Source organism: Panthera leo, chromosome C2, assembly GCF_018350215.1.
Source record: "Panthera leo isolate Ple1 chromosome C2, P.leo_Ple1_pat1.1, whole genome shotgun sequence".
In the NCBI taxonomy this organism is placed as follows: Eukaryota; Metazoa; Chordata; class Mammalia; order Carnivora; family Felidae; genus Panthera; species Panthera leo.
The window spans coordinates 69859256-69873509 of NC_056687.1; the positions used below are offsets into that span (position 1 = coordinate 69859256).

At 45.2% G+C, this 14254-nt stretch overlaps 1 protein-coding gene across 12 annotated transcripts in view; it reads left to right on the forward strand.

Moving 5' to 3' along the window:
• Positions 1–14254, forward strand: part of KALRN (kalirin RhoGEF kinase) — a 598446-nt gene that overhangs the window by 558767 nt on the left and 25425 nt on the right. For 6 of the 12 annotated variants that reach the window (XM_042954425.1, XM_042954412.1, XM_042954414.1 and 3 more), the window contains 3 exons: positions 543–799; positions 4391–4514; positions 5647–5706. In XM_042954425.1, coding sequence (XP_042810359.1) covers positions 543–799; positions 4391–4514; positions 5647–5706 — 441 coding nt within the window. Of the gene's footprint in view, positions 1–542; positions 885–4390; positions 4515–5646; positions 5707–14254 lie in introns of those variants that run through there. The other 6 variants (XM_042954423.1, XM_042954420.1, XM_042954424.1 and 3 more) reach the window with 3 other exon arrangements.

Here is a 14254-nt window from a genome sequence, read left to right on the forward strand (position 1 = left end):
CATTGAACTGGGCAAATGTCTCATTGTTACTTCTGTCTCAAAGGAGATCAGAATGTAGCAGGAAACTGATGCTTTTTCACAAAGAAGAAAAAATGTTTCAGAAGGTCTGTCTTCTTTCCATTAGGGGGGTGTGACCCTGACCTGACCTTTGCCCTGACCTCACTCTGCCCAACTGCTTACGTATCCCTGTGCCACCCTCTTCCTTACGTTAGAGGATGCTGGCAGGAAGGTTGCATGCTAGTGAGGGGCTTCCAGGTGGAAGGTGTGTTTATGCTTTTCCCTAGGCTGGACAGTTCTCTACCCATTCACCCCTGATTATAATATTATATACAACATTGCTATAACAAATAGATTTTCAGAGCACATTTGTACATTAATTTTATTGCTCAAGATAATCTTCTGCCTGCTATTTACCCTGCTGGTGGGAAATTTGGCCTTTAAGCACGCAGTAGGATTTGGCCTTTAAGCACGCAGTGGGATATAAGGCTACCTGTGTGAACCAGCCTTCCTGTATCCATGTCCCCCTTGCCCTTGTCTCCTAGCAGGGCGACCTGGGGGGCTGCAATGGGACCTCCTCCATGGCCGTGATCAAAGATTACTATGCACTGAAGGAGAACGAAATCTGTGTGAGCCAAGGTGAGGTGGTCCAGGTCCTCGCCGTCAACCAGCAGAACATGTGCCTGGTGTACCAGCCGGCCAGCGACTGTTCCCCTGCGGCCGAGGGCTGGGTCCCGGGCAGCGTCCTGGCACCCCTCACCAAAGCCACCGCGGCAGCAGAAAGTAGTGACGGAAGCATCAAGTAAGTGCCTCGTTGGCTTCCCCGGGAGAGGAGTGTGTGGATTAGAAAATCAAAACCAAACAAAGAACACAAAAATGCAAACACACGCTAGGGAATGACCGCTGCTTATTCTCGACAGTGCCACCGGAACCAATATTTGAGTGCTGGAACCGCACGCAGCATGGGGCATCCAGGCTGGATTGTTCCGGGCTTTTTTTGTGGTTGTTGACGGTAGTGGCTGTGGGTTTTTTTCCTTTTGGGTTATAATTTTCTGTTCATTTTTTTTCTCCCCCTCCCCCATTAAGAAAAGAACCCTACTGAAACCCTAGATGACAAAAGGCATGCCTTCCGTTGCTCCATTTGACCCACCACAGGATTCACTGGACTGGACTTTATTTATATTGTATTAAGTTACTGATATATATATATATATATATATATTTTTTTTTTTTTTTGATTGACACCAAAAAATGACCTTAGCACCAATGCCAGACCTGTGTAGGTCAGAGGCCTGCTGCTTCTCTCAGGAGAGAGGGAACTTTTTGGTTGTCTATGGCAATTCCTGTGTACAGATTGTAACTTTTTTTTTTTTTAACTTCTCCCCTCCCCTGTCACTTTAATATATGTTCATGGTAATTTGTAAGATATTTCTTTTCCTTAGTTTGGTTGCGAAGACCCTTTCGAACACATTCCTGTATAAAGTATTTTGCACTATTTAAAGAACCCCATATGGATGAAGTCAGGTTGTGCAATATAAATGGAGAGCCACAATGTTCATCATTGTACCTGTAATGTAACTAATAATTTTAAATGTACTATTTTAAATATGTAAAATAAATTTTCACCATGAGCATGTTTTAATGAGGTTAAAGACTAGTTGACCCTCTTTCCCCTATTTCACTATTCTGGGAGTTTTAAATGTGCAAACAATTCTTTTTTTTTTTTTTTTTTTTTCCTTTCTGTATTTTAGGAATTGGTTGAATGCATTGGCAGTTTTTCCCTACACAAAAAGTGCTTTTGTCACCCAAGCTCCAATACTAGGCTTCCCTTCTAAACAGCCCCTATTTTTTTTCTCTAACCTCTGAGATGTGGAATGATTCCGATTGGATGCTGTCCCGCTGGGCGCCTTTGAGGTGCTGACATGAAGTGGTGACTTGAGCACAAGACAGTGTTTAGATTGCATCCCCCACCACTCTCCAAGCTCAGTGGTCATCCATGGCACAGGTGGAAGGGACTCCCCATGACATAGCTGAGCAGGGGCACAACAGGACACAGTGCTTCTTTGGCATTTCTCTAGTTTGGAGGATAGAGGCTACCAGCCTCACCCTGGCCTTTCTACGTAACCACAGACCCAGCTGGAAATCAGTGGGGGTCTCTAAGGCACCATAGACCCAATCCAGTTTACTTTTAAGACATTTGTTTTGGTACCATTTAAGAAGGCTTGGAAATAAAGGCCCTCAAAGCATTGAAGTTCTTATTAGTCAACGGCCTTCTAGAGCTCACTTACCACGATTTGTAATCTAATTATCCAGGCACCCAGCACTACCTCCTCACTTTTGCACCTTTTTCCTGCCTTCCATGGGAGGGATGTGAGCCTGGGTGAAAGAGAACAGATCCAAATACAATTGGGTCATTCTGGTTCCTTGTCAGCCTCTCTTGTGCAGGGGTTGGTGGGGATGGAACGGAGCGTCTGACTCAAAGTGGCTGTCAGTATTTATCAGGGAAGGACACTCACCGCACCCTCCCCAGGGACTGCTGTGACCACAAGGGGCAGAGTTGGTTGTGATGCCCACAGCATAAATGTCACTGAAACCCTGTCTCCACATCAGTTCCTGGGCTTGTGGCCAAGAGATGGAAGCTCCCCAAACCATGATGACGACTTCTTCTGGAAAGAAGAATATGAAATTGACCCTGTCCTGCCACTGATACTACTGAGTCTTCCTTCTGAACATTATTTGTCACATTTCTAGTCTCTCACCAAGCACACTGAATGACCCAGAGGGTTGTGATAAATGCAGGAACACACCCCCACACTCATGCACGCACGCACCGTGCTGTTCGCCCTGGGAATCTTTTCAGCATGGGCCTCCCTGACTCAAGATGTTCTCAAACTGGGTCAGGGATGCAGATTTGGGGGGTAAAGATATGAAGTGAATGTTGGAAGTTAACAGTGATATTATCTAAGGTTAGTTTCCATGACTGGTTCTTGCTCAGGTACAACAACTGAAGCGAGTTGCTGGTGTGCTTAGAGAGCCTGCCTATTCAGGAGATACAAGAGAAATTCTGGCCAAGAGATTCTTGCTTTCTGGTGGAGCCCGCTTGACCCCCAAATTGAGAACATGACTGTTCTTGCCCTTTCCTATTCAGAAGGGTGATCACTGAGCATGTGTGTTAGTGATAAATATTTTGGGAACACCGTCAGAACATCCTAAAATTCCTGACATATATGGAGTTTTATGGAGGAGATGCTATGCATTTTGAAACATTCTCCTTTCTCCTAAATCTCATATGCCTCTCTCTCTCTCCTCCTTCTCTCCTCCCTCCCTTACTGAAGGCTCTTTTCATCAAGCTCTGTCTGCAAAGGACCAAATTTGACAAGGACACACTGAAGGAAAGCCAACCTCACTTATTCCAGGCAATGATAGAACTTCATCCAAATTCTGTGACCACACCTGAAATTGAGGATGCCTGCCCAGGGTCACTAATGTTCTTTGTGACTTGGCTTTTGCTGTCTTTGTCTTTTGAGTCCTGACATATATGCAACTCAAGAGCTCTGCTCTGAGTTTTTCTTTACAGGTCTGTGAAGTAGCTTCCAACCCCCTTGTGGGAAGGAAGAAGTTAAGGGTAGTGTGAAAGGGGATTGCTGCCCTCACCTCCTTGAGAGCACACATTGGGTCTTCTCCCAGCAGGAAAACTCTAGGACTTCTTAGTGGTCGACAGAGCTTTTTATTCACAAACACTGAGAGATGTGGAGGACATAGACCAAGAAGCACTTCATCCTAAAATGTCCAGATAAATGAGTGGTGCTCAACCATGTATCAAGTCAAATGCCCCAGAAAAAAGTCCTATCTGTAGTGCAGTGTGCGGAAGTGGCCACAGCCCAAATACAAATAATGGGATGAAAACCTCAAAATCATCCCTTTGGGTCTTTATATCTGGTCCTGGGAAAGTGCCAGTAGCTTATACACTTATAAAACACACTGATCTTTTCTGTTTTACTCCCCCCCCCCGCCCCAACCCTGTTTTTCCACCACCCACCATACTGTTCAGGAAGGGACTTCCTCAGTCCTCGAGGGATTCATCATCAGTATGATATAAAAACTTTCCTTGGTAGATTTTAATAATCCGGTACTCATATTTTCCTCAAATGCTGCGGCCAACCTGGCACATCTCTCAAGAGGGGTCAAAGCTCATCCTCACTCACTTCTTATTGGAGGTGAGATCAACTAGCTACCAGCCACCACATGAGCTGGCACACAGATTTGGGGCCTCTGGAGCTGGGGCTTGACTGGAGCACCTCACCTACTGACTCACCCAAGGGTGGTGAGCCCACCCACCGCCTCACTCTGCCCTGACCTGCCATTTTGATTGGTGCATTTTTTGGTACAACAGGAAGTCATGTTCATGGCATACCCTACGAATGAGAAAGCGGGCGGAAGTGGAGAACACGGGTAAAAATGAAGCCACAGGGCCTCGTAAACCCAAGGATATTCTGGGCAACAAAGTCTCTGTTAAAGTGAGTAAGGTATTCCAGAGCCGTGCCCCACCTCTCATCTACTCCCACCCTGCAGCATTCTCACGAGGCAATTTGGGTGGATGGGGATTTTTTTTTCCCAGTGTGGGGACCAGAGGGGAAGTAGTTTAGCAGGATTTTGCATGCAAGATCAATTTATTTTTTATGTTTTGTTTCTCCTGGCAACTTCAATTCAAATACGTAAGTATCTTTTATTTTCTTTTATACCTTTCTCTTTATACCGTGCACATGTTTTATAACAAAATTATCTGCAGCATTCTTTTTGTAAAAATGCAAGATGCTTGATTCATACTAAAGTTCCCAAAGCTGCCCGTTCAGTATCCTAGGTTTGAAAATACACGCAGGGTAAGGAGATTAGGAGTGCCTGTCAAACCTTCAACCATGTGAAGTCTGAGGTTTGGAATTTAAGGGCCACTGTGGCCTTGGTAAAGTTTCATTTCTTTTCCCCAGAATTCAGACGATGACATTTTCAGGCCTACACGTGGGCAGGAAAGGGAGGCACGTTGGCGAAGCCCAAGTTACTGTTTTGTAATAATCCACCATCTTACTGTGAACCCACTGATTCTAAGCTTTGGCAGGCCCTTGTTGTCCATCTTGGAATGATGGGATCTGTTTTTCTTACATTGGGCCTTCTGGAAAGATCTGACTCTGGACCATGGGAGTTAGACTGCTCATGTTTAACATTGTTATAGCGTGTGATTATCTACCTGGCACTTTTCCCCCTTCCTGTGCAAAAAAAAGAACAACCGAAGCCCATTCTAACGTCCTTCTTGGGGAAAAGAAATTGCGTTCCCTCCTTCACTCTCATCTGGGAAGTCCAGCCTCACAGAAGACAAGAGTTTAAATTATCCAGCATTCATGCTTCATGTGGTTGCTTCCACTGCTATTTCCTGCGAGATGCTCGGCCGCACACAATCCCAGCCTCCTCCCCCTGGAAAGAGCATGCTGCCACCCTTGGTGATCAGCACCCCCTCCTTAGAAGCACCTGGGTTTTTTTCTCTGCCCAACTTCCCATTGCTCATGCCTTTCTGAAGTTCTCCTCACTCCCCAGCAAAAGCTGCCTGTGGTTCTAACTGTTTTCTCTTTCTTCCCCCTCCTCATGCTGCCCTTCAAGGAGACGAACAGTTCCGAGGAGTCAGAGTGTGATGATCTTGACCCTAATACTAGCATGGAGGTAGAAGCAGCTATTGTTGTCCTATTTCCTATAATGATTGTCTTTTTAAATGTGTTCTATAACAGTGACCTTGCTGAAGTGATCAGCCAGTCAAGGATAAATTGTGATCTTAGGGCATATCTGGGTGTCCCATCCCAACTTAAAAACAAAAAAGAAAATTCAGCTCAATTCTGATAGAAAACTTGACCTAGATTATTTAAAAAAAAAAAAAAAAAGACTAAAACTTCTGGTTCTCTTGAATGCTTACTTAATATTTCCTTCCTTGGCGGGTATGGCTTTGTTTAGAAGATATCCAACTTCATTACTGGAAACTTAGAGCACATTTTCCCCCCGTGGAAAGTGGCATTATAAAGAGTGGCTGGTTCCCAGTTGAAAGACAACCCTTTTAGTTATAGTTTCTCCTTCATTTGTTTCTCCTTCCTCCCTTTTCCCTCTTTTTCTTTCCCCTTTATCCTCTTCATCTGGTTCTTCTACTAGAACCTATTCCTCCCTTGAGGCCCCAGCAAAATTATGGACTAGGTATGGCCTGGTGGATGACCTGGCCCCTAGTCACTGTGTATCGCTGGCTGAGAGCAAGTGAGTGATTGCAGCCTCTGCCTGGCCCTAGGGATCCTGGGTGGTGGCTGTCCCACCAGGAAGTAAAAGCGGCCCTGGAATGGCCTCCTTCTGTAGCCTTAGCAGAGGTCTCTCTAAAGATTGAGAGACTAGAAGGTTGTCAGGGGCCTCTCTTACCTTGGAGGATTCCGGGGGTATGGGAGTGGAATTAACACCTCCACCAACAGGAACATCAAATCAAATCAACTTCTGACCCCTTCTTGGCTAGAAACTATCTTGGGTTAGAGAAACAGGACTCCTACATGGCTTGCCACTGAGTGACAACCCTCATGAATTTGCAAACCCTAGACAATTAGAGCAAATATGGAGCTGGCTTTCCCTGCCATTTCGTCTTTTAGAGGAAATTGACATGTTTTTCTCCAAATCTGTGTTCCCATCACCAGGAATAGACAAAAGTTTAAAGGTTTCCTCTAAGTACAAAATAGTATTTTTTTAAATTATTTTCCTTTGTATAGACCTAAAGTTTTCACTTAACTGGATGGACTTTTATTATTCTTATTCTAATTTGACCTGATCCCAAAGAAATGCACCAAAAACCCAAGAAAGACCATTCTTCCCAAGAAGGGGTAAATGAGCTGTGGAAGATGCCAATTGTGTTGAATGAAGCCAGAGACAAGTGGTTGAAAGCAAGAGTTCTGCCAGGATACAGTGGTCACCTGTGGCTGTGGGTATTGCCACAGGCCTAAATTCGGCATGTGTAGGTCAATGCAGTGCTCCCCCATGGGAGGAAGTGGGTACGGCACTCATAGCCTAAATGTATCTTGGAGAATGAGGCAGCCAGGGGAGATTTCTGGCTCTGCTTTCCTTGCATCCCATGGGATAGGCACCCGCTCCCATGGAGCCCACACCTGTCAGCTTGTAGCCCCCTTGTGACACCTGCATCCTCAGTCTAGGTGTTGCTGGCCCGTGTCAGGGATGTCATCCGTAAGTAGAGGAAGTCCAGGCAGAAGGAGGGGGACAGCCAGGTATTTGTGATCTAGAGGGCAATTTGGGACCTTTTTTCAGCTCAGGTGGACCAGGGAGAGAAGAGTGGCTTTCCCACTCTTCAGTGTAAGAAGTGGGCCCAGAGCGATGCGGGGCCAGGGGAGCAATGCAAAAGGAGAAAGTTAACTGATGTGATCAGACGCTCCATTATACGTTTAGGGAAGCAAAACTATGTAAATGCGCACATACACATATGTCAGCCCTGCTTTGTGAGTTGAACACATTTCTGAGGTTCTGATTCATCCAAGGCTTGCAGCCCTTTGCATAGACTAAATAAGATGGGTCCCAGGGAGGTGCTTTGGGATGTGTAAGCAAAGGCATTAGGATGTTAGTGCTGAAGGGAAGAAAGCCATGAATTTTGTTGATGTATGTCTGAAAAGTTTTCAAATACAATGCTCGAGGCAGACATTTCAATTAACTGGCACTGTTGAGGGGCATGCTGTTAGAAACCAACCAAATATTCTGGTTAATCCAAGTTTTCTGTCGTAGGTATGTATGCTGCCCTTGCACATTCCCTCCATACAGATCCTCTTAAGCATCAGTGAGCTCTTGTGTGCTGTATTGCCATGTTAAATTTGAGCACATAAGCAGGTGCTGCGGGAAAGCAGGCATCTTGGCATTGCTAGCTTAAAATTTTCAGACACAAATAGCAATTATGGTATAGAAAGTCAACCTGTTCAGCATGAGTTGAGAATTCCCCCACAGGATAGGTAAGGAGAACTTTATCGCAGTGTTCATTGCAGAGGGTAAACGATGGCCAGGGCTGTATGCTAAAGAGAGCTATTCTTTAACGACTCAGCTTGAGAAACAGGTGGCCTCCTGAAGGCCGCTGGCTGCTAAATTAATAATTTGGGGCATCATTAGCAGGCCCATCCTGGCCCCCAACCTCACTCCTAATTCCTGAACCTGATTACTCTAATATGTGTTGTCTGATTGAGAGTGTGTCCTGTGCCCTTGAGCTGAACTACAACTCCCGTGGCTTATGCTCTGAGCCCCTGTGCCTGGAACCCCAGCTGACATGCCGACCTATTCACCCTGTGCACTGCTCCGTGCTAGGTGTCTGAATGCTAAGTCCTGCCCTCTTGACTGCCTACCCCTTGACCTGATGCCAGCATGTTGATTGCAATCCCAGCTGTATTTAGGCTCTTTTCCCCTGCTTCCACATGTATATGACTATCAAATTGTTTCCTTTACTATTTTTCTCAGTTGGTGGATTGAAGGGTTCTCTTAAGGAGCAGTTTCTTTGGGTCTTTGCATATGTCCCACCATATTGTTTTATGGAGGTTTATAGGCACATCCTTGAATGCTAATTAAGAGGAAAATGAAGCACCTTGAATCCTAAGAATCTGGCTTACAAAGCTTTCCAAGAACATATAGTTATGTAAAAAGAGGCAATTCTGCTCTAATGTATCTATCCTTTTTCTTCCCCTATAGAGAAACACTTGTGAATATTCTCAGGTACAGCCCCCACTTCCCACTCCCAGCACACAAGCCACACCACCATTCACTGCAAGATTGGCTCCCAGTCTACATGATCCTCTGGTGGTCTGGCACCCCCCTCTCTCCTGCTGATCTGCAACCACACCTTAGAGATAACTATTCTAGAAAGGGCAAAGGTCTGCCCATAGTTCACCTTACTTTATCTTGTATTGATTACACTTTGGGGGCTAGAGGAGATTATATATGAGAGAAATGTTTCTACGTGGAAGAAGAATCCAATCAGGCCGAAAATCAGACACTAGACTGTTTGAGGAACAAGTTAATATTCATTTATTTCCAGTACAGCTTACACTGCTGACTGCCTCTTATTGATGAGGACTGCAGATGTGATGGTGGGCTGAGCATCATATCCCCACCTGCCAGCTTCCCAGTCCTGCCTCTGCCCCAGTATCTGCACTGATGCCCAGGTTAGAGCCAGGGTGCAAGGGTCAAGGATCTGCACCCACCCTCTGAGCCAATGCCCACCTCCGAGAAGGCTGGATCCTCCCTGAGCTGTACCAGTTTCCCTTAGGACCCAGGCTAGGCAGGTCCCCACACCCATGCAGCTCAGAAAATCATCCGAGGACCATGTTGAGACTTGAGGTTTTGCACCTGCCCTCCAGCCCCAGAACTGCCACTTGCCTACATCATGTGCTGGAGTAGAAAGGCCTGAACCAGCCTCCTAGACTTGGGCCTTCATCTTCAGGGATGAAGTTTCTCTGTCCAGTTTTTGTGTCAAGCCCAATTAAATAAATGCATCTTAATTAAAAAAAAAAAAAAAGCCCAATGCCACTTTTAGCAGAGAACATCAATCTGTCAAATTGAGGCGTCTCAATTCCAAAAATGTTCCATCTCTGTCCCAGCCATTTAACAAGGAGCCAACCTCATCCTCATCCACGACACAGTCTAAATGTAGACATTACACTCAGTCATTATACCAGCTGCGAGACAGTTAGCTTGGGGGGTTACTTTCTGCATAAGAACAGCGTTGGGGTCTTGTGCGAGAGGGTTCTGAGAGACGAGGGGGAGAAAGTACCTGGAAAGGCAAATATACTTTGGAAGGAAATTTCCAGTCAGGGTAAGAACCCTAGACTTGGAGAGTTGACAGAAACTTAGAAACCTTCAGTTAACCCTATCCCCTTAATTTTCTTATTTTTTATTGTGGTAAAACATCCATGACATAAAATTTACCATTTTAACCATTTTTAAGTGGCATTAAATACCTTCACAATGTTGTACCACTGTCACCGCTATTCATTTCCAGAACTTTCTCTTCATCCCAAATTGAAACAGTACCCACTGAACAATAACTCCCCGATTCCTTTCCACCCACATCCTCCCCACCCCTGGGCCCTTCAGAGACTTTTAGAAGGGGAAACTGAGGCAGAGAAGTTGTAACTTTCAGTTTGAAAATGAGAAGCTGCCCTGAGGGCAGATTCTGGCTTCTCCTAGCCATTGTCCCCCCACCTACACCATCCTGCTCCCTTCTTAGAATCCCCCATCTCCAGGTTGTTTTTAATCTAAAACACAGATCCTGGCAGATGAGAAGACCTGCCTTCCAGTGCCAGTTTTTCTATGTGGATTTCAACTTATTCAACTTTCCAGCTCAACAAAGAGGAATATCATTTCTGCCCAGCATTCCAGGGCAAAAGTATGACTTAAATAAAAATCACAGAAAGGTGGGGTGCCTGGCTGGCTCAGTCACTAGAGCATCCGACTCTTGATCTTGGGGTCGTGACTTCAAACCCCACATTGGGTGTAGAGATTACTTAAAAAAAAATCACACAAAGGCAGCACCACATGGAAAGAACACTTTAACAGGAGTCAGAAAGCCTGGATCGCAGTCTGCATGCTGTCAACTGTGAGGCCTTGGCCACTTAGCCTTTCTGAGTCTCGGGTTTCTGTGAGAGGTCGCATAGCTCTGAGGGTCCAGGTGTTTATGTCTGTGGTGTGGAATGAGCACCGTGCAGATCCAAGGCGTGATGTCAGTGGACTCTGAGACCCTTCGCTTTCCTGAACTTCTAACTGAAAACACTGAGACCCTCCAACAGAAGAAGTCGAGATTCTGTGCCTTGACCCTGGAACTTGCTTTGAAGCGGGTATGCCAGAAATGGCCTGGGTACATTTCCTCCTGAGACCAGACTGGAACGTCCACCACCAGCCCTGGGAAGGGTCTGGGTGGCCAGCACTGACCGTTCTGCCCTTGCCCCTACCCACAGTTCCCCAGTCCATGCTTCCACATCCTGAAAGAGTCAGCCTGCTGCTCCCACCTCAGCTGCTTGTGCTCCTTGTCCCAGACTCATGCCTTCAACATAACCTGGCCACACAGATTGAAGGAAACTTTTACACCCCTAGTCAAGTGACTGGCCTCCTGGCATCACCAGTGTGTTTCCACCCATGCCTGGTAATGCATTATATAAAAAGAATTTTTTTATGAAAAGAACTCTGGAGAAAAGAGAGTGAAGCATCACATTCCTCTCTTTATTTTTACAAAATATTTTCTTTGTAATATATCTGATAGGTTTGGCCTGGACACTCCCTTGTGTTGCCTAGCTTTGTTCTGACTCTACGTGTAGACTGATTTATATTCTACCACTGAGGAAAGGGCACTTTACTTGCCAGAGCTGGCATTTTCTCTCTCCTAGGAGAATTACAAGAAAATCTTCCCCTGCATATTCATTTCTGTTATGTTTTCTGTTCCTTCCAACGATCATGTCAAGATGGGGTTTTCTTACCCTCCTAGAGGAAACAGTGTCAGAGAGGTCATGGTCACACAACCAACAAAAAGAACAGGTCTGAGGTGCCTGTCTGGCTCAGTCAGAAGAGCATGTGACTCTTGATCTCGGGGTCATGAGTTGGAGCCCCATGTTAGGTGTAGAGAATACTTAAGAGAGAGAGAGAGAGAGAGCAGGTCTTGAATATGGTGAGGTGAGAGACCAAACCTGGCATGTGATATGGAGGAAATCTGCTCACTGAAGTTCAGGTACTTTCTTAAGAAGGTTCAGGCCCTCCCTTGTTGCACATCTGCTTGTTGGAGGAGAATTTCTTCCTCAACAACCTTTTTAATCCCTTGATGTGGCCTCACCCACACCCTACCCCAGTGACTCAGGAGTTCAACCACAGAAGCCAAGAAAGGAGACCCAATCACACTGGTTGGAAACGTCTGAATTGGTTTCTCAGGCCAATACAGTCACCCAGCAACCCCCAGTCATGTGTGTCCTGTGGTATTGTCACCCTTGTCTAGAGGCCTTAACCACCTCATTTATGTTGTACATTAATGAGATTATGAGGTGCCATTGATCCAGGAGAAATTGCTATAAGAGCCAACTGTTAGAGAAGGCCACCACCTCCCTCCCCAACCCAGCGCTGTCAAGGTTCACCTACAGGCTCACTCAACATGATATCCTAGTCAATTCAATTTATCAAAAGTTAATAACACAAAGCACTGCAGTAAGTACTATGGAAAGCCAACAAATTACATAAGATTAGGTCCCATGCTTAAGAAGCATGCAGTCACGTAGAGAGAGGCAGTTTTGATTAATGTTCACGTTACACAGCAAACTTTACGTGCTCTATTAAGAGTCATGAGGCCATTATTCATTCAGTGGGAATTTACACACCCACTCAGGCACTGGGATAATAATAATAGCAGCTACTGTTTATCAGTGTTCCCTGTGTACCTGGCTCTGCTGAGTCCTTTCCTCCCAACAGTGTCAATACATAGGTACTATTATCATTGTTTCTGTTTTACAGATGAGAAAACTGGAGCACAGAGAGAGAGGTTAAGTATCTTCCCCAAGGTTGTATATTCACAGCCTATCTCCTAGGAAGGCTGTGAGAACAATCATTGGCTTCACATGATGGTAGTGTTTGGGTTGGGTGGACTACTAGAATGTAAACAGTTTTGGAGAAGGGTAAAGTGGGAGGAAAGAGCATGAGCAAAGGGCCTGAGGTATGAAAGTGCCTGGCACATTTTGAGAAAAACATATGGTCTGTAGCTGGAGTTCAGATACATGAGAAGACCTGTAGGAAATAAAGCCTAACAGATGAGTTGGGACCAAATTATGAAGGCCTCGAGGAATTTGCTAGGAAGCCTGGACTTGACCCAGTGGTCAACAAGAACAAAAGTAGGTTTTTAAGCAGAGTCTGTGTGTTTCATTCTGCACTTTAGGGAGATAGCTGGCACCTGAGTAAACAACAGGTGCAGACCTATTAGAGAGCTGTTGCAGTAGACCTAGTGGTAGGTGAAAAAAGAGTAAAGATAAAAAAGTAAAAAGCAAAAGAAGTTTTGGGGATAGGAATGTAAGGACGGTCAAATCATTAAGGGATGAGACCTCAGAACATTTATCCATAAAACCTTTATCCAAGGTCAAGATCTTGACTTCCAGGTGGGACATGTGCCATATGAAAAGGCAGTCCTAGCAACCCCCCTTACCCCCAGTCCCCTCTGAGCAGAACTGCAGGCTGCTGAGAGCACGGGAGACCCATGCATGCACAGTAATAAACCACCTTCTGCTTTAACTATTTTGTGGGATGGGCGGTAGGTTTTCTTTTTCATTATTCTGTTAAAAGTCAAATTTTTATCCTTTTTATTTTCAAGGACATGCCAAATGTTCTCTAACCAAAATACTGAGAAGGGGTGGAAAGAAGAGTCAGACTAGCAATCCCCATAAAACAGCGAATGTGTTTGACATGTGAACATTCATAGAGACCTATATCCAACAGCTAGTGCTTATACATTCTTGTCAAGAACACAACTTTTTACAAAAATCAACCATGTACTGATAAAGCAGGTCTCATCAAAAATCAAGGAATTAGTATCCTATAGAACAAGTCCTCCAACCACAATGCCATTAAGTTAGAAATCAGTCACAAAAATAATTTGTAAAACTCACAATTTGGAAATTTTAAAACATTTTATTACAGCCAGGTCAAAAGGGGAAGAAAAGTCAAAGTTGAAGAAAAAATACTTAGAACTAGACAGTAATGAAAATACTCGGGGGTAAGAAATGCCCCACCCATCCCTGCCCCACCCCAGAAAAGCCTGGGGGGTGGGGGGTGGGGGGAGTTGGTTTGCCTGAGCCCAGTTCCCTTGGATAGAGCAGCTTTCCTTGAACCAGGCTACATGTTGATTCATGTAGCTTTCAAAACTCCCATTGCTGTTTGGAATTGTGTTGCATTCACAAACTTTTTGTATTGCAGCTTGCTTAATGTCCACTTAGAAATAAGCAGAGGTAGGGATATTTCCTAAACATTCAAAAAAATTATGTCTGGTTTGACCAGATCGAAAATAGGAAGGGTTATGAGGTGCCTAGGCGACTCGGTTGAGTGTCTGACTCTTGACTTCAGCTTAGATCATGATCCCGCGGTGTGGGATTGAGCTCCTTGTTGGACTCCACATTGAGTGCAGAGAGCCTGCTTAAGGTTCTCTCTCTTTCTCCCTCTGCCCCTCTCCCCTGCTTGCACTCTC